Source organism: Numenius arquata, chromosome 11 (assembly GCF_964106895.1).
Source record: "Numenius arquata chromosome 11, bNumArq3.hap1.1, whole genome shotgun sequence".
NCBI lineage: Eukaryota > Metazoa > Chordata > Aves > Charadriiformes > Scolopacidae > Numenius > Numenius arquata.
The window spans coordinates 39218913-39241932 of NC_133586.1; the positions used below are offsets into that span (position 1 = coordinate 39218913).

General features: G+C 58.2%; 1 protein-coding gene across 1 annotated transcript in view; it reads left to right on the plus strand.

Annotated features, from left to right (window-relative positions):
- The window catches only part of CAMK2A (calcium/calmodulin dependent protein kinase II alpha), a 32852-nt gene that overhangs the window by 3702 nt on the left and 6130 nt on the right, over positions 1-23020 (plus strand). Inside the window, exons 2-14 of the mRNA XM_074155357.1 lie at positions 2095-2189; positions 6429-6488; positions 10332-10386; positions 10716-10781; positions 12337-12409; positions 12782-12884; positions 13428-13511; positions 14087-14181; positions 14598-14720; positions 15490-15573; positions 16924-16966; positions 18726-18766; positions 22983-23015. Of these exons, the coding sequence (XP_074011458.1) occupies positions 2095-2189; positions 6429-6488; positions 10332-10386; positions 10716-10781; positions 12337-12409; positions 12782-12884; positions 13428-13511; positions 14087-14181; positions 14598-14720; positions 15490-15573; positions 16924-16966; positions 18726-18766; positions 22983-23015 (955 nt within the window). The remainder of the gene's footprint in view (positions 1-2094; positions 2190-6428; positions 6489-10331; positions 10387-10715; positions 10782-12336; positions 12410-12781; positions 12885-13427; positions 13512-14086; positions 14182-14597; positions 14721-15489; positions 15574-16923; positions 16967-18725; positions 18767-22982; positions 23016-23020) is intronic.

The window sequence follows — 23020 nt, forward strand, 5'->3', positions numbered from 1 at the left end:
TCTTTCCCCCAGGCTGGGAAGATCCCGCATGGGGCTGAGAAGCACGGGATCCGCCTGGCATGAAGAGCATAGCCCAGCTGCTGTGAAGCAGCAGGTGAACACCCAACATGGAGGGTTCCTGACCAGTGCAGACCCCCTGAAGGACCTGACTGGGACTGGGAGGGGGCTATGGAGAGCATGCTGTACCCCTGGGTGTCCTGCACCCGCACCCAGTGCCTCGTGTCCCCTCCACCCTCCAGGCTCACAATGTGCTTGTGCTTCATGGAGCACAAATAGACATTTGGTTTCTGTTAAAAAGACTTGGAGGAGCCAAAATCCACGAATGCAGCTGGGGGTGTGAATCCCTGCTCTCTGCTGGTGCAGCACATCCCGTCCCCAGCCACTGCCTCCCACTTCCCACGGCTCCCTCTTCCTCGCCGTTCAGTTTAACTCCAATAAATGGATGAGCAAGGAACTGTGGACACTGGGACCAGGAGAGGCTGGGGGTCCCCAGCCTCCAGGGGGTCTGGGACACCTACATCCCTCCAACCCCACACCACAGCAAAACCCTGTGGCTGGGGTAGAAACCCCGAGCCAGGGCAGTGGGAACGGGGGCTTCCCTGCTTGCTGCACTTACTGCTGCAGGCTTTCCTGGCACTGCAAAAGCAGTATGTATGTTTTTAGGAAAAAAATAGGAAAGATGGGTCACAGGGATTCACAGGAGCCCTCAAAGCCCCAGGCAGTGCAGGGTACCTGGTGGGATGGGGATTGTGGTACCATGGGGCCAGCCCTGGGGCCAGCAATGGCTCCAATCTCCCCCACCCGTGGCAAGCCGGATAGAACGCATTTCTCTCCCTCTTTCCAATTAATCCTCCCCAGACTACAGGGGTGTTAATAGCTGGGTTCTTCCAACAGCCAGGATTGAATGGCAGGATGGGGAGGCCGGGAAGCGCCAGGATGCTGCTCCCCCAGCTCCCGCCCGGCACGTGCCAGGAGCGATGCTCAGCGCGGCAGATCTGGGCGCGTGGGCTGCCAGCTCCGCCGGGGCTCCAGCCCCATCCCTCCGCACCCCGCCGCTCGCCCGCTCTCCTAAAGATCACATTCAAACCCAAATTGCCCGTCTCCACCCGCCCCCACCAGTAAAATCAATTATCCGCCGCCACTCGCCAGCCTGCGGCCTTTTATTCCTCAGCAGGGAGCGGGAGCGGGGCGACGGGGAGCGGGGGGAAGGTGGGGCAGGAGGTGGGATTGCTTTTGATAGTTGTTATTTTAGCGATTGGGAGGGTTTGGCAGGAAAGGGAACCTGGTACAAAGGTTGTGCTCAGCAGGGCTGGAGCATGTGTGTGTGTGTATGCAATGCCGCAGCTCGCAGCATCGCGCCAACACGCTTTCAGAGCAACGAGCTGGCAGGGCTCGGGCTAGGGGGTACGGGGGCAGAGGGGCTTCTTTGGAGCCAAGCACCCCTGTTCTTTTGCCTGCCAGACCCCAGGAGACCCTTGCACGTTGGCTCACGCATGTGCAAGCTGCAGCAGCGCCAGTCCCCATCCAGCTCAGCTCGTGGTCCTTGCTTGCAGGGTCCCCTGGGCTGTCCCTGCCTGTGGCACAGTTTTGGAGCTGGGGTGGGACCTTGCACCACTCACCTGCACCCAGGGCTGGTGCTCGCACCCGCTTCTGCAAAGTGCTGCTGTGATTGCAAGGTCCAGGGTGTGCAAAGCCACAAGCACGGACTAAAGTGAAGTGGCCGAGCGCTGCGTGGCAGCTGCAGTCATCCTGGTGTCCCTCGGGAGCCAACACTGCTGATAAATCACTGCCCCAGTAGGGCAGAGCCTGGGAGGGAGAGGAGGGAAGGCGCACGATGCCTGGGGTATCCCAGGGGAGCATAGAGGGGTGCATCCTGCATTCATTCCCAGGTATACCTGTGCCTCCTCCTATCATTGCCCAACAACAGAGGTGCAGGGAAGCTAACTGAGAGCTCTCCATGTTTTCTCCAAGCCCCTTCTCCAGCCAGCATCCATCCTCTTCCCCGTCCCCTGCCCCACAGGCACGTCAGGGCTGAGCCGTGCCCTTCCCCATGCTGAGCCCTTCACCTCTCCCTCCGGCTTCTTGTCTTCTCAGGGGCGCTTTCTCCATCGTCCGGAGATGCGTGAAGGTGTTGGCAGGACAAGAGTATGCGGCCAAGATCATCAACACCAAGAAGCTCTCTGCTCGAGGTAGGGGCTGGGGGTGTTTTCAGGGAGGCAAGAGGCAAGCAGGGTTTGTGGAGTGGGAAATTTGTCCCCTCTGCACGGCACTGGGATGACGCTTTTGATGTGCGGTGAGGCGGGGGGTGTTTGATGTGTGGTGGGGGACCCCCTCATTCCAAGGAACCCTGTCTCCACTGTGGTACACTCCTTGATGGATGGGGTGAACGTCCTGAGAAGATGTCTTGGTGGCTGCTCACCGCATCTGATCTGATCACAGGGATGCACCCACAGCCCGGCTGGGCCAGGACTCTGGGGGGCTCCTGGACCCCAACCTGCCCAGGGAGCTGTAGGACCCCATTTCTCTCCCTGAGACCCCACCACCATCCTGCACACCAAGTTGCAGCAAAATGATGGTTACGGCCTTGCGGCAAGTCAAACTGCTGCCAGCCTCGGGTGCTGGGTAGCACAGTTATTTTGGGAGCATCACCTTCTCTGAGAGTGTCCCCACTGACCCCCCCATCCCTTCTTACTCATGTGCCTACATCAGTGAAACGGGAAAGTCCTTCAGGTGGGGGTTTGATTTCCATTCTACCTGGCGATGGGCCCACACTCCTCGCTGCCATCTAATTAATCGCTCCGGTGGAGCACGCTGGCTGCTTTGCTGCTGGAACAGGCACTGGTGGGTCTGTCCTGGCTGCTCCTCGGGACAAGACTGAGCAGAACCAGCATGGAAAAGCTTCAGCCGGCCCTTGCCCTGAGGCAGGGACCCCTCTGCCCCCAGGCGTCTGGCAGAGGAGCTGTGATGAGGAGGTTGGAGAGGATAGGACAGAAGTTGCTGTGTCCCTGGCTCCAGCTCCTCCTGGCTGGGTGCACTGGGGAACACAGGATGGGTGCCGGGAGCAAGCGCCCTGCCGGGAGGGTTTAATTAACTCCCTCCCTCAGTTCCTCTCCCTGACGCCACTGCTCACCTCCAAAGGCGAAACTGAAACGCAGAAAACGGTGACAAACTGCTTTCTGACCTCAAATTAAACCAGTGCTTTGCAATCTCCCTCCCACAGCGCTGCCAAAGTGGCACAGCACTGACACGGAGCTCTCCCAGCTGCTCCCCTCTTTGGGGATGTGGACCATCCCCTTCCTCTGAGGCCGAAGTCTCCCAACCCAGCCAGGCTCTGGGCTGGGTGTGTGGTGCTGGTCTCGGCGCTTGGCTCCTGTCCGGGTACCCCAGCTGGCAGCGGGGGGGTCAGAAACGCCTCCTGGTTTTCAGGGCTGCCTGGAGCAGCAGATTGAGCCGCCTTCCCTCTGCTCCCCCCTGCCTCCGCTCGCCTGCTCCCGCAGTTTGCCCCTCTCCATCCTCCTCTCTTGAAACCCCCTTATTTCTGCAGGGCTAGCATGGGGGGGTGGCACTCCCCAGGCTGGGAGCTGTCGTCAAAGGGACACATTCGTACTGGGATGTGTCACACGCAAAGGGCAGGAGGGCAGGTGTGTGAGGGAAGGTGAGAGGAACTGCAAAACATCCCCAGCCATGGTCTCTTCAGACATCATCCCAGATGCCGACATGGGGAGCCAGCAGGAGAGAAGCTGGAGTTTTTGGAGGAGAGATGGGTTTTGGGTCCAGGCAGCAGCTGGGTTTGTGGGGCAGGAGAGGGACCATGGCCATGGCTCACTGCCAGCAGCAGCACTTCACCGTGTGGTGGACGCGCCGTGCCACGCAGGTGGGAAGATGCTCTGACCCACAGCAGCCACCCCTCCCAAGCTCGGCATGGTCCCTCTGCCCCTCTGCTCTGGCACAGCCACCCCACCCATGTGCAAAGCCCCTGCAAGCCCTGTCCTGGGGATCTGCTCAACCAGGGGGTTGGCCCCTGCCAACCTGTGACCCCGTGCAGGGGCTGTATCCACACGATGCTCGGGGCAAACAGCAGACCTGGGCTCTGCCCCTGCACCCAGTCTGTCCTTGCTGTGACAGCAGGGATGCTCTGCCCCAGCAGGACCCACGCAGCCTTGGAAAGAGCAGAGCCCCCAGAGCACACATCGCCTTCACTCCCTGGGTGGCAGGCGGCTTATTTCAGGCATCTCTTTCCCCTTGCATTTCACAGCTGAGTCTGTGGTATTGGGGGGACTGATGGCTACGCTCCCCCGGCACATTTCCTACCAGATGCTGGCACATCAGGACATGCCGAGGGGAAGAGCCGGGATGACCCGGGGCTGTGTCCCCAGGCGCTGCAGCCTCACAGGCACAGCAGCCTCCTCCACACCTGCACGGCTTCACCCGCCGGAGGCCAGCTGGATGCTTCGGGGTTCTCTCTGCCGAGGCATCACTGCTGGGGACTGCCCTGGGCAAGAGTGCCTGGCCCTCACCCCCTAGGGATAACCACCTTTCCTCCCAGCCCCTCCTGGGTGCCCCTGGGTCCCCGCTGCTGTCCTCTTCCCCTTCAGAGGGACCACATCATTGCCCACCTTTAAATTCCCTGATCCGTTTTCGGTTTTGCCTGATTTTTGTGGGTCTCCCACCCTGTCCCCGTGCTGTTTGCGATTTATTGAGCCCCACCAGCCTCATGGCGCTCCCCGTCGAGCCAGGCTTTGCCTTCGCAGGCGTTTTGGTGGCAACAGATTGCGAGGGTACAAAGAGGCGGGCAGCGGCTGGGGGGCCACCTGGCACTGCCACTGCTGTGGCTCAACCAGGAGCTTGTGGCAGGGAAGGGATGGGGCAACCTCCTGCCCCCCACCAGTGGCCACGCTCATCCCTGTGCAGCCAAAGGCTTGGCTGGCAGCGGCGTGCAGGCACACGGAGCGGTGCTGGGACCTGCTCCATACTTGGGGTCATATTCACCTCCCTTCCCTGTGATCTCTGGCCTCTTCTAAGCAAGAAAAAGGAGTTTTATGGGTTCACCAGCAATTCTGGGCTTCCCCATGGGCCATTTGGCCCCAGCCTCCCGCTTGCAGGTGGGGAAACTGAGGCAGACGGTGATGATCAGTGACTCACCTAAGATCTGTGTCGGGCAGGAGCAGAAAAGGGAGCAAAAATCAGCTCCCCCATTGCCCGGAGAAGTGATTGCTACACTGGTCTCATTGTCCCTCAATCCAGTCCCTGTTCTTCACCCCACAATGGATTTTGGTTGTGAAAAACAACAGGCTAAACTCCGACCTCTCCCTGTCACCCGGTCCTGCATAGGGAATATTGTCCCCACTCAGCGGGGAATGCCATGGGGACTTGAATGAGGCCACCAAGGCTGTCCCAGCCTTCAGGTCCCAGAAGAGGAGGACTCCAAAGGCTCCAGCCCCCGCGGGGAAGGGGCTGCGCCACCTTCACATCTCAGCGGTTGGAGACACCCAGGTTTGGTTTGATGCAGAGCGAGACTCTGGGGTGTGAACCTGCAAGGTAACAGTGACAGCGCTGAGAGACGAGCAACCCTAATTATATCCTCGCTTCTCCCGGCTGCTGGATTCCTGCTAGCACGAAATGCCTCCAGACAAGGCACCTCCATGCAGGGTGGCTGGGTCAGGTATAGGGAGGCAGAAAAGTGCAGAGACAGGGAAAAAGAAGCAAAATGATTTGAAAATTCAGTCTGGGCTGCCCCAGGGTGGAGGCTTTTTTGGCTCAGCTCAACTTGCTTTGCCCAGAGCTCCATTGTCTCACATCCCCGAGCCTGGCGAAAGCTGGGCTGTTTGAAGACGGGCACCAGAGCGAAGCAAATTTTCTGAGCCAGGGTTTTGCGATGTAGGAGAGTGAAGACCCGATGTGAAACGGCTGGGGATGGAGAGGGGGAGCGGAATGGATAGCCCCTTTTCAGCTTGACATCTCTCACTGGTTGGCTTTGTTCTTTGATTACTCAAATTGCACCGTGCGGGGCCAGAAATGTCCTTGCTGATTGCCTGAGCTTGGCTGAATAAGAGAAAATGGAACAGGCGCTGCTGGCAGTGATAACCCAGGCAGCTGCGGGGTATTCGGGAGGCGCTCAGAGGTTGTTCAGCAAAGAGAAGGGAGAGAGGAGGGCGAGGGATCATCCAAAGTGCAGGACTGCACATGACATCAGTGCCCGGGGGCTTGGCTGGGGGCTGCGTCTGTGCCGGGACACTGTCCGTCATGTCCCCAAACCCGTTTTTCTTTAGCAAAAAAAAAAAAAAAAAAAAAGAATGGGTTTGCTCCTTGCAAGCTGCTCTACCCCCTCCCGGGTTACCCATGCTGGCACCTCCGAGAGAGCACGGCAGGAGCTGAGAGTGGTTTCTACCCTTCCCCAGACCCTAATTTAGGGCTGTTGCCTCTTTCAGATCACCAGAAGCTGGAACGAGAAGCCCGGATCTGCCGCCTCCTGAAGCACCCCAACATTGGTAAGTGCGTGCTGCTCCCCACTGCGTGCCAGGCACCGAGCAAACCTGCCCTGAGATGGAGATGGGGCTCGGTGGCAGCATGCCCTGCTGATCCACAGAGCCGTCCCTCCTCTTCCTCATGGGGAGGCAGCATCTTCAAACAAGGTCACAGGAAGAAAGGCCTCCACCGAGCACGGGGGGGATTGAAGTAGGTCCTACCTAACCCACTTGGCCGTAGCTCCCTCAGGGAGAAGCGGGGCCCCAGTAGGCTGCAAGGGACTATTTTTACTCCTCTCCCCCCCCCGCCCCGCTCCTCTCCTCGGGTGCTGTATTCCTCTGCATGCTCCAAAAAGCGGCTGCAGCTCCGAGCAGCAGCAGCAGCGCGGGGCGTGTAGGAGGAGCGATGGCGGGGGGGAAGCGAAGACTTTCCCACCGACCGTCCATCTGAGAGTAGCCTCCTTCGGAAAAGCTGTTTCAGGAAAACTCCTGAGCCCCTGCAAAAGACAAAAATAGGCCAGAAGGAGAGAAAGAGAGAGAGGGGAGGGGAGAAAACTGCAGTAAAAAAATCCCAAACCCCAGCCTTGGGAGTGATGCTGATGCAGGCTGTCAGTCCCTGGGGATGGTCCGGCAGCGGGAGTGCAGTGCCCCGGGCTGTAGCTCTGGGGATGAACCCCCTCTCCCTTCTGCTGCACCCCGGGATGTGCTGATCCCGGTGGGATCCTGCAGCTTTTGGGATAGCATTTAGGGGTAGGACAGGAGCTCTGCAGCCCTCGCATCCTGCAGCTGGGAAGTTTCCCCCTTTGGCTGAGCTGCTGCCTGGCCCCCTCACTGCTCCCGATGGCCTGGATCCGTCCCTCCCCAGGAACCGCTGCAGCAGATCCAAGGAGCCAGACCCGGGGCCACTGGGACCAGCCACGTGGCTCCTGCCCCATAAATATTTCAGTTCGGAAAAAGCCTGTCAGCTTCCATCTGTTTCAGGCACACGGTGGCGTGGCAGGTTTCCCCTGCATTGCCGGGGTGCCGGACCCCACGGGATCCTGCTGTCATCCTTCCCTCTGCCTCTGCTCCAGCAGGACCGATGCCCAGCCCAGAAGCTGCCCTGCTGGGATCCCAGTGGGGAGACAAGTCTCCCCCAGTCAGAGCAGCAGCTGGGGCCTTTCCTCTGCACCAAAGTGCATGTGAGGATTGCTAAGACCTGGAGGAAATGCGCTGTAAAGTGTGTGAATAGCAAGAAATACTAAAAACAGAGGAACCCACCCCACGAGGACTTGCAGGATGGTAGCTGGGCTGTGGAGCTGGAGCTCCCTGGGCTCCCAGCCTGGCCCCAGCTCCTCCCTATCGCTGCCTTCCTCGCTTCCCTCTCCATCACCTGCCTGTGGGGCTGGGAGGGTCTCCAGGGACAGAAGCACCTTGTCCTGTGGTTCGGTCCCATTCTGCCTTCTTCCCCTTCCCTGCAACACACTTTGCTGTTTGGCCGTGACCTGCAGAGATGGCAGGCTTCGAGCAACACTGCTGCACAGACCTGGAAGGGGTTAACATCATGAGATACTAATGAGCCCAATCTGCTGCTATTTATACCCAGGAGGCTCTTCTCCACCCCCCCTCCCCACCCCACACCCTCACCTCCCCACCGCTCCTGCTGCCTGGAAACTCCGGCTCACAGCTTCCCTTGTATGCAGCACAAGCCAACTAATTACCCACCCAGGAGCTGGAACGAGCTGTGCCCTGCAGACCAGCCCTAAGGAGAGGAAGAGGAGCCACCACTGCTGGGGGAATGAGGAAGGCGAGGCAGAAAACCCCTCTCCATCCTTCCCCAGGAGAAGCGTCCCAGCTGCCAAGGGGCTTTGCTGGCTCCTCATTCCCTGCAGCGAGGTGGGGATCCTTCCATCTCCCCTGGGAATGCCGAGCTGCTACTGTGATCGTAGAGGATCCAACCTGTGCTTTGTGCTGTGCCTGCAGGACTGTTTTGCCTAGAAAGCTATGCCACAGGTGGCCAAGGGCAGGTCCAGGACCCCAGGGCCCCACAGCACATCCATGGCACCGGGCGATGTATTAGGGAAAGATGCTGTTTCCCAAAGCTGCGTGTCCTTGCAGGGAAATCTTGGGTTAGCGGGGAACTTTGGCTACACCTAGACCTGGAGTTTTAATTCCAGGTACCCATTGTCTTCTGACCCTCCGCTCCCAAGCTGTGTCCTGCTCCTGCCTGGGCTCTCGGCACTGAGCTGGGGCGGTTTGGCCAGCGCAGCTCTTTCTGACTACGATCAGTAACAGATACTTGTAGGATCACGCTATATTTAGAGTGGCTGTTCTTTCTTATACCTTCTTGGCTCCTGGCAGCCACAGGCTTTGGGACTTCCCCAAGCAGGGGACGTGTCCAGACCATCTGCTTATAGTTACGCTGGCCCTATCCGTGCTGAACTCACCTAATTCCCCTTTGAACACTCTGGCTTCTGCAGGATCCCAGGCACAGTACCCCCAGTCCCTCTCGGGTGAGATGAAACAGGAGGAAACATGTTTCTTCCAGCAGAGGAAGGCAGGAAAGCTGGGATTATGTGGCAGAGAAAAACAGGGAGCAGACTCGGGTGTCGGAGCGCAGGGGGTGTCTGCGGAGGCCAGCAGTGGGGAGGGATAACCAGGGAATAAGATGAGGAAGTTGTGTTAATAGCCAAGACCATGAGACCAAGACCAAGAGGAAAGATGCCGTCCGGCTCAGCAGACCTCCTCTTGCCCTGGCCGGGGTGAAGCTCTTAGTGGCTACTGGATCTGCCCCCTGATCTTGGAGGGAGGGGTAGGACCAGCAAAGCTATGTTTGCTGGCCTGGGAGATAAGGGTGATACAGCGCAGCGTCTGCACTCAGCGTTTAGGTTTGTTATCTCTCCCGGCTCAGACCCCAGTCTGGAGGATGTTTCCATACAGGGCTCAGCTGATTTTGCTGCAGTGAAACGGGCTAGGAGCAAAAATTCCCGCAAAATCATTCGCCTGCACGTTTCCTTTTCCTCCCTGGTCTCTGAAGACCTCAAAGATGTTGAAAGTTGTATCAGGCTGAAAGCAGGTGAGCAGAGAGGAAGGGCTAAATATTTACAGCCTCAAGGAAATCTGAACAAAATGTGAGGTGGGGGGGGGGACGGACGACAGAGGACGCTGGACCAGTCTCTGTTTATACATCCTGCCTGTTCCTGTGCCTTTTCCCTCCCTGCCCATCTGCCTGTGAAGCTGTGAGCAGGGATCTAAGCCTGAATAATCAGGCAGGGCAGCAGGTCTGCACCCGGCTGTACTTGGCAGGACGTGCCCGAGGGTACCCCTCGGCGTGACGAGCGGGGTGAGGTGCCAGCCCCACAGGAGGAGAGTGCTTCCTCTGAAGGAAACTCATCCCGCGAGGATTCCTGGATATCCCCGACTCGAGACCTCCCAAGGAGAAAAGGAAGGTCATGAGCGGAAAATAAAAGAAGCCTGGTCGGTGCCAGGGCTGGCAGCCCAGTGCCCTGGCTGAGCTTTCTCTGTGCCCGGGCATCTCTCCTGGTGGGGCAGAGGGCTGGGCTGGGGTCACTGGTGCCCAGTGCCCAAGATAGCCCAGCAGCTGCCCGGGACCTCGGCCAGTCCCTGATTTGGATGTGACCTTTGAGCCTTGCGCTGCCGCCTGAGGCTGGGGCCATGGCTGGGGTCCCCCACTGAGAAGAGACCCCCCCACACCCAGGCAGCAGCAATAGCAAGAGGAGGATGGAGGAGGAATAGCCCTGTTCTGCCCGTCCCCAGATCCTTCTTGTGCCCAAAGGGGAGAAAAAGCACTCTCGGGGAGCGGGGTGGCGGCCAGGCGTACCCCATAACTCTTCTTTGTGCCCCGTAACCCTTCTGTCTCTGCCGCAGTGAGGCTCCACGACAGCATCTCCGAAGAGGGCCACCACTACCTGATATTTGACCTGTGAGTAATGGTTAAATGCATCTCTTAATCCACCGCCAGCTGCATGCTTCCACTCCGGGGCGACATGCCCTGCAGCCTCCCCCTTGAGCTTTCCCCATTCATCCTCCACCCCAACCAAGCCTTTCTTGGGCAGGGCTGGAACCGAGATGGGTGCCCCAAGCTGAGTAGAGGGCAGGTCCCTGCCCTGCACTCCCAGTGTACCCCACATGCACGGTGTGGTGGCATTTTGGGGGGGTTTGCCAGGGCTGAGCATGCTGTCAATCGCTCCAGCTCCCTTGCGTGCCGCCGCACTGCGATGGCCGAGCGTGACTCCCTCCATTTTCTCGCAGGGTCACTGGCGGGGAGCTCTTTGAGGACATTGTGGCCAGGGAGTACTACAGCGAAGCGGATGCCAGGTGAGCAGGGACACACGCCAAGGCCGTGGAGGGGACAGCAGTTGTTCCCTTCTCCCACGAGCTGCTCCCTCCCAGGGTCCTGCGAGTCTGGCTTTCTGCGACATAAGCTCCTTCCTTGCTGGGAGGTGTTTTGCAGCCGCAACGCGAACTCATAAACCAGATGTGTAGTGCTAAAAAAAAAAAAAAGCAACCAAAACCCAAACCAAGTTCTTTTTAACTCCCTCGGTTCCTGTGCCAAGAAGTGCATGTGTTACCACAGGGCTGGTGTCCCACCCCCTTCCTTGAACCAGGCAGCTGCCAGCCATTGCTCACAGCATCCTCCTTCGCCGGGTGATGGCATAGCCCATGTCTGACCTCCCTGTAAAGGAGCAAGGCATCGGTGCTCCCCTGGACTGGCAGACACCAGGGGTCCCCAGGCAGGGGACAGCAGGGTTCTCCAGACTGGCAGGGAGGAAGGCCAGCCTCAGGCTGGTGTCCCAGCCAGGAGTGTGATAACACAGACACCCCGCAGTCCTCACCCTTTTCCCTTGCAGCTGCGTTGCAGCCATTTGCAAGCATTTCTCTGGCATTTACCACTTGAAAGCACTAAGGAGGAGCAGTCAAGACAGGCTGGGTGGGAGGATGTGTTGGAGCTCCGCTCCCTCCCAAGCTCCTGTTGGCACTTTCCAGGTACCCTGCTGCAGAGGCAGGGGGCTAGGTACCAATTCAGCCACCCCTTTGGTCCTTGTACCTCAGCCAAGGGACAGCATTAGCCTCATTTTATTGAGGGGTCAGGATTTGGCCCTCTCCAGGCTCCAGATACCACTGTGCCTCTTGGCTTTGCCCCCAGGATAAGCATAACCTATACAAATGTCCAAGGAGGGGGTAAGCTCTACGCTGCCTCTGTCTGCATGGAAATATCCCTGATTTCTAGGCAGAAAGCAATCTCATTTAATGGGCTGCCTGTGTACCGAAGCCACTTACAACCCATCCACTTATTAGTGTCATACAAATAAAATAAAATACATGTAAATAAAGACCTTCTGCCTTGTACACAGCTGTTTTGGAGCAGAAGTGATCATCGCCTCAGTCTTTTTCCCTTCCTTTCTCACGCACGCAGCGGAGCTGGGGTTTAATGAACTAGATATAAAGCAAACAGATGCAGCGAGAGCCACCCGCATTAGAGGAGGCTGGGGAAATGGGGCCGAAGCGAAGGTTAGCTCTGTGTCTGAGGAGCACGTCTGCTCTCCTTGGGTTTGGAGACCAAATCTGGGCTGGCATCACAACTCCAGCACTGATCCCCAGTATTGCTTCTCTGGGGAACCCATGGGCTCCAACGTAGATCTGGTGCTCCTGCTGGGTGTCCAGAAGCTCTGGTGGGGTTTTACTGGGTTACAGCTGCTCTCCGGGGGTGTGGGGCTTTTGGTGGAGGGGGATGTGGAACTTGGCTGCAGGGCTGCTGGTGGGAAGCAGGATGGGAAGAGGGGCAGGAGGGATGAAATGCAGCCAAGTAGAAGTGTCTAAGCAAACTCTGCCTCACTGAACACTTCTGTGAGCTTTCTCCTCTCTCCCACAGCCACTGCATCCAGCAGATCCTGGAGGCCGTCCTGCACTGCCACCAGATGGGGGTGGTCCACCGGGATCTGAAGGTAGGAGCTGCAGAGAAAGGGGCTGTGGGAGGACGCGGGGACACCATCTTTGATGCAAAAACCTGTGGAGCAATGCCCAGGGTCCTCTAGGGCAGCTGAAACATGGCAGGGAGGAATACCACGTAGGGCTTCTGTAAATCCACAGACGAGCTCTGGGGTGAAACAGCAGGAGAGGGGCTATGGAGGTCCTTGTAGTCCATGCTTCTCTAAAGATCCGTGGACATCGCAACACACAGCAGGGAAAACCAGCCAGGGAGAGCATCTAGAGTCCTGACCTTCCTCTGTGCTCTGCTGGAAAGCCTCCCCCATGACAGCAGAGCCCCTGGGGGGAGTGGGGTGTCACTCCTCTCCAACCCCTGTCTCCTTCTGCAGCCCGAGAACCTGCTGCTGGCATCCAAACTGAAGGGTGCCGCTGTCAAGCTGGCTGACTTCGGCCTTGCCATCGAGGTGGAGGGAGACCAGCAAGCATGGTTTGGTGAGTAGGACTGGCCCCAAGTGGGGCATCCTTCAGCCGTCGGTGTGTTTGGTCGGGTGGGTCTCCAGGAGGGGCACACATCCCTAGGACCTGAACCCCAGGCTACGGGAGTGCCCCAGCAGCATGGTGGGAGGGATGGTGGGTGAGGAGGAGTTCGATGGCTCCAGCTATGCCCTTGGAAACAGCCAGGTATTGATCCAGGGCACAGGCAAACAGCTCCACAGGGACTCGGTGAGTCACCGAGATGTCCTGGTGAGCTGGACAAGCTGGTGGCAGGGGCAGACCCTGGGAAGGAAAGCCTCGACCAAGCTCTGGAGGTGCACTCCAGAGCACCCCAGCTTCTGCACCATCTGGGGTTTGGCTGGTGTCGCTAGCTGTAGCTGTTTGCTCTGCTCTCAGGAGACAGAGCTTTCTGGATGAAGGATGCTTGTCCCATCGGCTTGGCTTGTGCCAGGGCTCTCATGGCAGCTGGCTGGGCACCAGGCAAGCTGTGCGAGGATAGGAGCTGCCTGCTGGCAGTGAGTGATGGGCTCTCTGTCCCAGGTTTTGCTGGCACCCCGGGATACCTCTCCCCCGAGGTGCTCCGGAAGGACCCCTATGGCAAAGCTGTGGACCTGTGGGCTTGCGGTAAGTCAGACTGGGGCTGAAATACTGGGAGCGGGCTGGTCTGGTCTGCATGGGATGAGGCAGGCTGTTGATCCAGCATGTCCCAAGTCACAGTCGCTAGACACATCTCGGGGAGATCAGGGTGGAGGATCTACCCCAGAGGCGGCACGTTACCTCTTTCCCAGTCCAGTGGCACCCTTCTCTGAAGGATCAACCTCCTTGCTGTGCACCCAAAGGCCCAAGGCAGGGGAGATGCCAACTCTTTTGCCCAGGCAATGCCTCCTCATAGCTGCAGATGAAGGGGAGCCTTCTTCCGCCTGCGATGGGGAGGAGGCATCCCACAGCCCTGATGGGGCACCTGGCTTGAGGCTGTGCATGGTGGCTGCCAGAGCCATGTATCTCCCCAGCTGCTGAACACATCAGCATAGAGCTGGACCACCAAGGAGCCTTTCGCTTTTTAATCAGGGAGCAAATCCTCCTGTTTCCCTAATTTCTCAGTTTCTCTGCTTGAGTTGGACCAATCCCCAGGCTGGGTCTGTTCATATCTCCAGCAATAAACTCTCTCCTGCTCATCCCATGTCTCCTCTCCTGGGCAGGCGTCATCCTCTATATCCTTCTGGTCGGGTACCCACCCTTTTGGGATGAAGACCAGCACCGACTCTACCAGCAGATCAAAGCTGGGGCTTATGATGTGAGTGAGTCTGTCTTGCTCCCCCCTTTCACTGTCTCTCCTGTCTACTGCTGTTCCTGTTTTGCTGTCTTCTGCTCCAGAAGACCAATCAGGACAAATTCAGGCAGACGGGAGCAAGTTTCTTTCCTCTGCTCTGGTCACAGAGGGTTGGCCAAGCTGCCATACCCAGGTGTACACACTGGCACATTTCAGGTCCACTTTGCAGGACAAATACGTCTTGTCCTGGGCATTCCACCTTTCTCCCTCCACCCCTGCTCTCCAGTTTTCCTGCTGGCAGCTCTTTCCAGTTGCTACTGTCTCTCCTGTCCCATGGGCAGGAGCAAAGGGTTGCAGGAAAACCAACCCAAGTGCAAAAGGGCTTCTGCTCCTTCCATTGCTCCCTACTATCTCTCACCCCCATCCCTTTGCTTTGGCAGTTCCCCTCCCCTGAGTGGGACACGGTCACTCCTGAAGCGAAAGATCTCATCAACAAGATGTTGACCATAAACCCATCCAAGCGCATCACGGCAGCAGAGGCTCTGAAGCACCCCTGGATATCGGTGAGTTTGGTGGCACTCAGCGGTTGAGGCTGAAGGTCTAAAGATGTGGGGTTTCACAGGGGGGTAACATCTCATTGGGGTGCACAGGTTATCAAACATGCTGTCCGGCTCTTTTCTCCATCCTGGGAAGATGGTTTCCTGACATGGTTCCTCCCAGTGCTCTCAGAGCAGCCTTTTCCCCGAGGCTTTACAGCAGAGAAAAGCCTGGAGCATGAATGCAAAGAGCTTGTCCCAGGGGAGCTGGTGATGGGAGAGACACACACATTCCCAGCCCTTGTGGGGAGAGGCTGGTTTCTTGGTGTCATCTGCGCTGGGGGAGCCTTTCCTCAGGAAGGGTGGGAGCAGGCTCATGTTTATCCATCCATACCCCGCCCAGCAGCTATGCCCCCCACCCCTCGCTGCTCCGGCTGCTGGTTCTCACTCTGAATCAGCTCCTAAAGGCAGGAGGAGTCCACAGGCTTAACCCTGAGACCCCACACCACGTGTAAACCCCGAGCACGCTGCTAAATGAGGCCAGTTAGTTGAGGGGTTAACTCAGGGGGCAGCCAGATCTCCCTGTGACACCCCCCCCCCACCACCAGAGCAGATCCTGCTGACTCCAGAGCTTCGATCTCCCGCTCCCTATTAAAATTTTATCTGCTGCTGCAGGCAGCTCTGGCCTGTGCCTCGGCCGCAGGAGATCACACACGTGTGTGTGTGTGTGAGAGCGGGGCTGGGGGAGTCCCTTCCCCCCTGGTGCCTGCTCTGAGCCGGGTCTCTCTCCTCCCAGCACCGTGCCACCGTGGCGTCATGCATGCACAGGCAGGAGACGGTGGATTGCCTGAAGAAGTTCAATGCCCGAAGGAAGCTGAAGGTAACTCTCCCAGTCTCCAAGCTGGCTGCAAAATGCATGATCAGGTCATTGGTGGGTTTGTTCCCCCAGTGGGAAAGGACAGGGTGGTGTCTCTTGGTTAGTGGGATGGGGGTGATGGACATTTGGGGATCCCCTTGTGAAGAAGGGACTGAAGGGGGTGGTGGCTGCATCTGGCTGGGGTTCCCAAGTGCTTAGAGGAAAGCCGTGGTGAAGGAAAGCACTGAGTCACAGACCTGCTCTGGACACTGGGATGAGGACTTTCCCTCTGGAGTCAGTGTCAGGAAAGCTCCTCTTTGGGGCAGGACATGGATCTGAGAGTCAGAGTGAGACCCCTTTGCCTGATGACCAAACCACTTTGTAGCCAAGGAACAAAGTCATCCACAGACAGTCAAAAAGCTCTGGCTCACCCAGACAGGCTTTCCCTTCTTGGATGCTGCCATGTGCTGCAGCCTGAACCCCCTCTGAAGCCACCATCTCCCCAGGCTTCACCGACGAGCTGGAGCACCTCCCTGAAGCACCCATCTCCCGGGTGCTGCTCAGCCCCAGCACGGCGCTGGGAACAGGCTCTGGAAATCGCAATGCCTCTTCCAGAGCCGGAGACATAGAACGGGACGGCGCTGGTCTGTGCCGCAGTCGGAGCCATCAGCGCTCCAGGCCTGAACGCGAAGTGGCACAGAGCAGGACAGCTGCAGGCTACTAACAAGATTATCAAGAAAAGAAACTGGCTATAAACTATTATTACTTTTCAGCTAGACAAGTAATCAAATTAGTTCAGGCATACACTTCAAAATAGTAATCCATTACTGTAAGCAATTAGTCCAGAGTAATCTCATTATACGCTGAGCAACTAGTTAGTAGAGTCAGCTGGAAAAGGGGAAGCATTTTTATGAATGTTATTTTGCAGTGGTGATCTTTGTGTGGCTCCCATGAAAAATCCCTGCCTTGCTGCCATTAGCTGGCGGGGCTTTAATTGCAATTAAATCTGGTTCCGCTCCTGGTGGCTCCCCTTGCTGCCAGCTGCTGGTCCCGGTCAGTGGAGTCGTGCTACATCTAGGACAGGGTAGGGTGAGACCGAAATGTGCCCCGGGGATATTTAATATCCCTTTAATCTTGGAGGAAAAGCAGTTTCGGAGAATGCAACCCAATGCCCTGGCGCTGGGGATAAGGAGTCAGGTACCAAGGGCTACTTTTGATGGCAGGAGGAGAATATCAGCCCGTGGGCTGGTTTCCTTCCAACGAGGTGGCCGGGGGACAGGCGATGAGCAGGGCTTTCCTCCCCCAGGGCTGGGGGGGAGCAGTGGGGGGCCAGGGCCCAGCGCGCCCTTTCCTTCTGCCTTCTGTCTCTTTCAGGGAGCCATCCTCACCACCATGCTGGCCACCAGGAACTTCTCCGGTAGGTGCCGTCTCTGGGGCTCATCTCCCTGTCTTACAGTGCCCAGGGCAAACCCGTGGGATCCCTGGAGAGCCGGGTTTGCCTCGGGTGTCACAGGGGTGCTGAGGTTGCAGCCTGGTGCCTCTGGGGATGCGTGGCATTGGGTGGTGGTCCAGGCTAGGTCACCTGGCACCTCCAGGCTGGCTGCTGGCTTGGGATGCGAGAGAAAAGGTGTCTGGCTGTGGCGCAGCAGTCCCCAGAGGTTTAGGTTTTGGGGGTTTGTATGTGCCCATCTATCTGGCTTGTGCCGGGGTGGGGATGTGGGTGCTGGGGGCAGCCAGGGCTCAAGGCAGCTGGTTTTGTGTCCTCCTGGAGATGTTTGTGGCTCAGGGAGAGCATCTTCTGCAGCGGGAAAGTGTCAGAATGGTCCCCGGGTGCCACTGCAGCCAGATAGCAGCAGGGTCCCTTGAGTCCCTTCCCAGGCAGAAGGATGCTGATCCTGCAGTGCCCGCCCCCCCCCCCCTCCTGTCTCCCTACATCCTGAGGGCTGCGTGGAGACACAGGAGCAGGGACAGAACGTGACAGCCCAGCCTGTGCACCGGGAGAGGTCTCAGTGCAGCCACAAGCCCTTGCTGAGAGCTGTCCCCTCTGGGGACACCCTCGGAGCAAGCCATGAAGTTGGGATTTCAGAGGCAGGGATCGGCTGGTCCCAGGTGATTCCCAGGAACCAAAAAGGAACGGGCAGACTGCAAAGCTCATCCACTCACTGTAACCTCCAGCCCTCCCCAGCACTGGGGATGGCCCCAGCAGAGGTGGGACAAGCCAGCCAAGCCTGGCACACCAGCTTGAGCGGGCTGGTGGCAGCTGTTTGGTGTTAGATGGGTGTTTCGGGGTGCTTGGCTGAGGTGCCCCAGGAGTCAGGTGTAGCAGGTGGGCAAGGAGGAGATGGGGGCCGCTGGCCCTGCCAGGTGCTGGGGGAGAGGGCCACAGCCAGGGCTGGTATCTGCATTTGTCATGAGGGAATCATGCTGACACATTTAGCACTGGTGGGCAGCATGTGGCGGGGCTGGAGGAGTCCAACAGCTGGGGGGATCCGGTGTCCGAGCCCCAGCGGACACGCAGCATCAAAGGGCAGGAAATTCAAAAGCATCTCTCCCAGCACTGCCTGTCCCACGCACAGCCCGGGGGCTCCCCGGTCCCCCCTTCCCAGGATCACAGCGATGGGGCTGATCCCCATCCATCCCACCCTGCTCCAAGGTTGGGGGGGAGAGGGGTGGGTCGTGCAGCCCAGGGGGGCTGGGGCCATGCCGGCAGCGGTCGGTGGGCACCAGGGGAAGGCGTCTGCTTTTCATCATTGTCAAAATGTGGGCTGCAGCTGTCGGGCCGGCGGGCCGGCAGCACATGATCCCGGCAGCGTGGGGCTAAAATTAGAGGGCGGCAGGCGGGCAGCCCATTCCACCGCGCTGCGCCAGGCTCGGTCGCCAGCACCCCCCGGGCCGGAGCCCGCCTGCCGCCGGACAACCCCTCTGAGCTGCCCCGAGGACTCGGCGTGACGTTAGGAGACAGGTCATGCCCCTGGACGAGAGTCACCGGGGCAGGACGGGACGGTGCCGGCGAGGTGGCCCTTGAGCTCCTGGGGGTTGCTGGAGAAAGGACGAAACCCCTCGGCTGGTCCCACGGGGTCCTGCCCCTCTGCTGCCCGGCACCATGCTGCTGATCCTCGCCCTCCTGGTCTTGGTGCCCTGCCTGGCTCTCCTAACCTCCTTCCTCCTCTCTCCAGGAGGCAAAAGTGGTGGCAACAAGAAGAATGACGGCGTGAAGGTAAGCCCCCTCCCCACCGCCCTCTCCCGCCTGCCCCTCTGCTGCTGGGGTAGCGGTGGGGGTCTCTGTCCCCTGTGCCGGCGGTCCCCATGACACCCTGCGCTTTAAAGGGCAGCTGTTGGCCCAGCTGTCCTGGTTGTGTCCCTGTGCCACCGGCTCCTGCCAGGACAGGGAGTGCAGAGGAGGCTTTGCAGGGCGGCAAGCGAGGGGAGCAGGATGGTGCCGGAGGGGTGTCCGGGGGGGGGAATTTGCTGCCTGTAAAATGAGCTTGCCCCTTGTCTCCCCAGGGACGGGGAGAGGCTGGACCAGGAGAGGGGACAGGGAACATGAGGAGGCAGCTTTGCAGCCTGGAGCCATGGCTTCAGCCTGGTAGCAACCATCTGGCGAGATGGGCGGCTGCATCTCCTGCTTGCCCCAGCACGCGTCCCGCTGGGGCTCGTGGGGCTGGGCTTTCCCCCCAGCTCCTGTCCCAGGGAAGCGCTGGTGTGCTGCTGGGTGGCACACAGGTGCCTTTAACCCTCTTGGCAGCACTGACGGCCCCTTGTGCTCAGGGCAGACAGAGCAAACGAAAGTGGTGATGCTTGGCAGAGCAAATGGCTTAGTGATGCTCTAAAAACAAGCCAGTGCTTGGTGGACCTTACTTCTCGGGCTGCAGAGTCCTCAGGTTTGCCTGCCCCTCTGAGGTGGGGCCGCAGCTCTTCTCCAGGGCAAGGTGGCTCCTGGAGGCAGCAAAATCCTGCTGCTGAGCAGGTTCTTCTGATGGTACGGAGGTGTGGTGGTTAGCAAACTCTGTCAAAGTCCTCCTGCAGAAAGAATGGCTCTCGTGGGGGGGGTCTTTCTCTGCTTACCTGTTCCCTTCATGAATACAAGTGATCACTCAGCAGGGGAGACCTGGCATGATCACGTCCTCCAGCATAGGGCAGGGGTGCAAGGTGTCAGGCAGAGCTTTGGTAGCCCCGCTGCAGCACGACTGCTCTCCTTCCTCTGGCCCCTTCATAGGGACCCAGCTGTTGGGCTGTGAGGGGCACAGGGTTTTGGAAGAGCAGAGACCTCAACTGGCTTCTTCCTTCCTCGGTTCAAATGGTCAGTAGAGCCAGAGGTCTAGGGATGGCTTATCTTTCTCCCACTCCTTCCAGACCCAGCAGTTGGGACAGGACAAGCCTGCAAGGCTGGAGACCATACACAACCTTCCAAACCTGGGCTCAGCTTCACAGCAGACCATTCCAGCCATGCAGCATAGTTCTGCAACATGAAGCTGATGGCCTGCATTGCTATGAGAGGACATTGCTTTGGGCCATGGTGTCGGGATACCATGTGGCTTCCAGGACAGGATTGCTAGTTTTGGACAACAGTGCTGGCACAGAGGCGACAGGTCCCATGGGCATCACAGCAACCCATCTGCCAGCCACTGATGGGCTGCCCTTTGCTGCTCTGAGGTCCTGGCTGCTTCTGGGAGTCACCTGAGAAGTGACACCACAGGTAGAGCTGACTTGGTGCAAGTTGCTGGAGCACAGGTGAGAGCAATCAAGAGATGTGTTTTTAAGCTGTGAAAGGAGAAACCGGTAGATGGAGAGGCTTCATCAGGCATGGTCCCGAATCTAATTTTCCAGCAGAAAGGGTCAGCCTTGAATTTAATCTCTAGCATTGCCAGGATGGTGTGGTGGCAGAAGACCATTTGCCAGCCCAACTTGCTAATGACGCTCCCTCTTGGACTTCAAAGTAGCTTTGAGAGCAGTTGTTATCCTGGGAAGAGGGGCATTTGCTGTCGTAGCAAAATAGCTAGTTTGGGTAAAGAGCCTCCTGACCCATCGCTGAAACTCAGCAAGGAGCATCTGGTTTCAGAGTGGGATCAGAGAGGCTGGCTTATTGTATGCCCAGTCCTCAGCCCCTCGCTGGGGAGCAGCGAGTGAGGCTTCATCCCGAATGCAGTCTACCAGCCAACACCCAGCTCAAGAGGGTATCCAAGCTCTGGAGAATGAGTTTGCCTTTTTATTGCCCCCTTTTCAACAAGTGGAGGTGAGACAGCCTGGCCAGATGGCCAGGAAGGTAGAGGAGGAGACAAAGTAGAGGCAAGCGAGTTCCCAATGGTTTGCTTGTGTTGGCCACCTTCAGTACTACCATTCCCACCTCTCATTCCCATGCTCAGCCTGGGGGGACTTGCAGTGTAACCCACCCACAGGGGCACAGGGAGGCTGGGTGCTCTGGGTGAAGCTTTAACGGCCCACTGTGGGCAGCTGGCAGATGCCAGGGCATTGCTGGGTGGTGTTCATTTATCTCCATCTTTCTGGAACAGCGAGGCAGGACCCTGGAAACCTGCCTTGGGTAGGTGGGAAGGGAATGGTCCTGCCTGCTCAGAACAGGGCTGTAAGTCAGGCCACGTGGTACGGTTCATTGTCGGAAGAGCTGGGTCCCCATTTGGAGAAACTGACCGTCCCCATGAGAGCAGGCAGGTCCCAGGCAGCCACCCCTGCTGTTCCTGCCCAAAGCTACGCAGGTGGGCAGCGGGTAGCTGGTGCTGCCCTCAAGTTTGCCTACACAGCCCTCCACCACCAGGATGGTGCTAAGCCCAGGCTCAGAGGGCTCAAAACTCACCCTCTCGAGGAGGTTCCTCCCCTCCTACAAGCATTCATGGGACCAGAAATCCTCCTCGAGCCCTGCTCTGGGGTCTGCAGGAGGTCTTCTGGTCCCAGCAGCTATGATACCTTCACTGCCCTGTGTAGTGTCACATCTCGTCACATCGTAAACTAATGAAATCACTGCCCCGTGTCACATCCTGTCCCGTCCTAAATTAATGAGCTCACTGCCCCGTGTTGCATCCTGTTACTGTATGTCCAGACTCGACGCGGTCACTGCTTTGTGTTGCATTCTGTGGCGTCTGAAATTTCTGCAGTTTACTGCCCCGTCTCATGTCCTTGGGTAGCAGAAGCTGTCAGCTCTTCCTGCAGGCAGCCCAGCTCCGGCGGCTCTGTTTTCCATGAGGTTCCTTCTGAAATACCACAGCTCGCTCTGCCCTTTAGGACATCTGTTGTTTCGGGGAAGGAGGGGCGAGGATTAACGTAGGACCTAGCGAGGGAGGGGAGAGCTGCACCGGTGGAGGGGAAAGCTCAGTGACGGTGCTGGTGGGAGCCACGTAGGATGTGAAAGGAGCAATGAGGGGGATGGATAGCAGCAGTTTTCACGCTGCAGCCCACCCACGCACCCCAATGGGTCGCTCTGTGGACTTTGTCAAGAGATTTGCACGGCGTGTGCGGCTTTTCCCTCCGCAGGGCAGGCAGAGCCAGTGCCTCTTTAAATACGCTGGTAAAAGGCTTGTTATTTGGCACTGCAGCTTCTGATTCCTGCAGGCTGGTGTTTCCCAGCGCTTGCTGTGAGTCATCCCCTGGGAGCTGGAGGTGGAGAAAGGGCCTGAGGCCAGTGTGCACGTCCCACTGTCTCCTGGCTAGATTAAAGATGGAGACTGGGAGCAGAGCACAGGAAGGAAGGAGAGTCCGGAAGTAGTTTGGGAACCATGGCTATGGGGTCATTCAACCCAAAAGCCTGAAACCCTAGTGGTAGTGGTCAAGGATGGAGATAAATCTGAGCATGCATAAAGTCATCTCTTTGGAGGAGACTTGTCCTGATTTAAAGCACTGGAGCTGCACTTTAGGACAGCTTCCCACACGGTGTGTCCACCTTGCGGGGTCAAGTAGCAATAGCCATGCTGGCTTTACACCAGCCAGCTTAGCACTGGTCTAGGTCCAAAGCTAACTGAGTGTCTCCACCCTAGTCAGCAGCACGGGCAGATGCACCCAAAACAGCTCCAGAGCCTGTAAATGTCAGTATGGAATTCAGATGGGGATCAGGGCTCTACAGGTGGTGGAGCTGCCTTAGCTGTTCAGCGTCCCACTCCTATTCCTGTGAGCTTGCTGGCCTGGTCACAAGGCCACCAGAGTGGTCATTGACTCCTAGGGGACTCCCTTTAGGACTAGACAGGTCCTTGGGATGAGCAACACCAGAGATTGTGGCAGGTCAGGAGAGAAAGGTGCCAGCAGGAAAGCAGGGAGGGAGCTGGCATGGCACCACCAGCACCACAGCCAGTGGCACCGGGTTGCCTTTCATTTGCCCCTCCACGAGGACCACGAAGGGTGGCTCAGGAGCTGCTGCCTCTCACGTGCCGCTCTCTGCCTTTCTCACTCTGTGTCTCTTCCTGTTCCATCTCTTCTCCTTGTTTTTCCAGAAAAGAAAGTCCAGTTCCAGCGTTCAGTTAATGGTGAG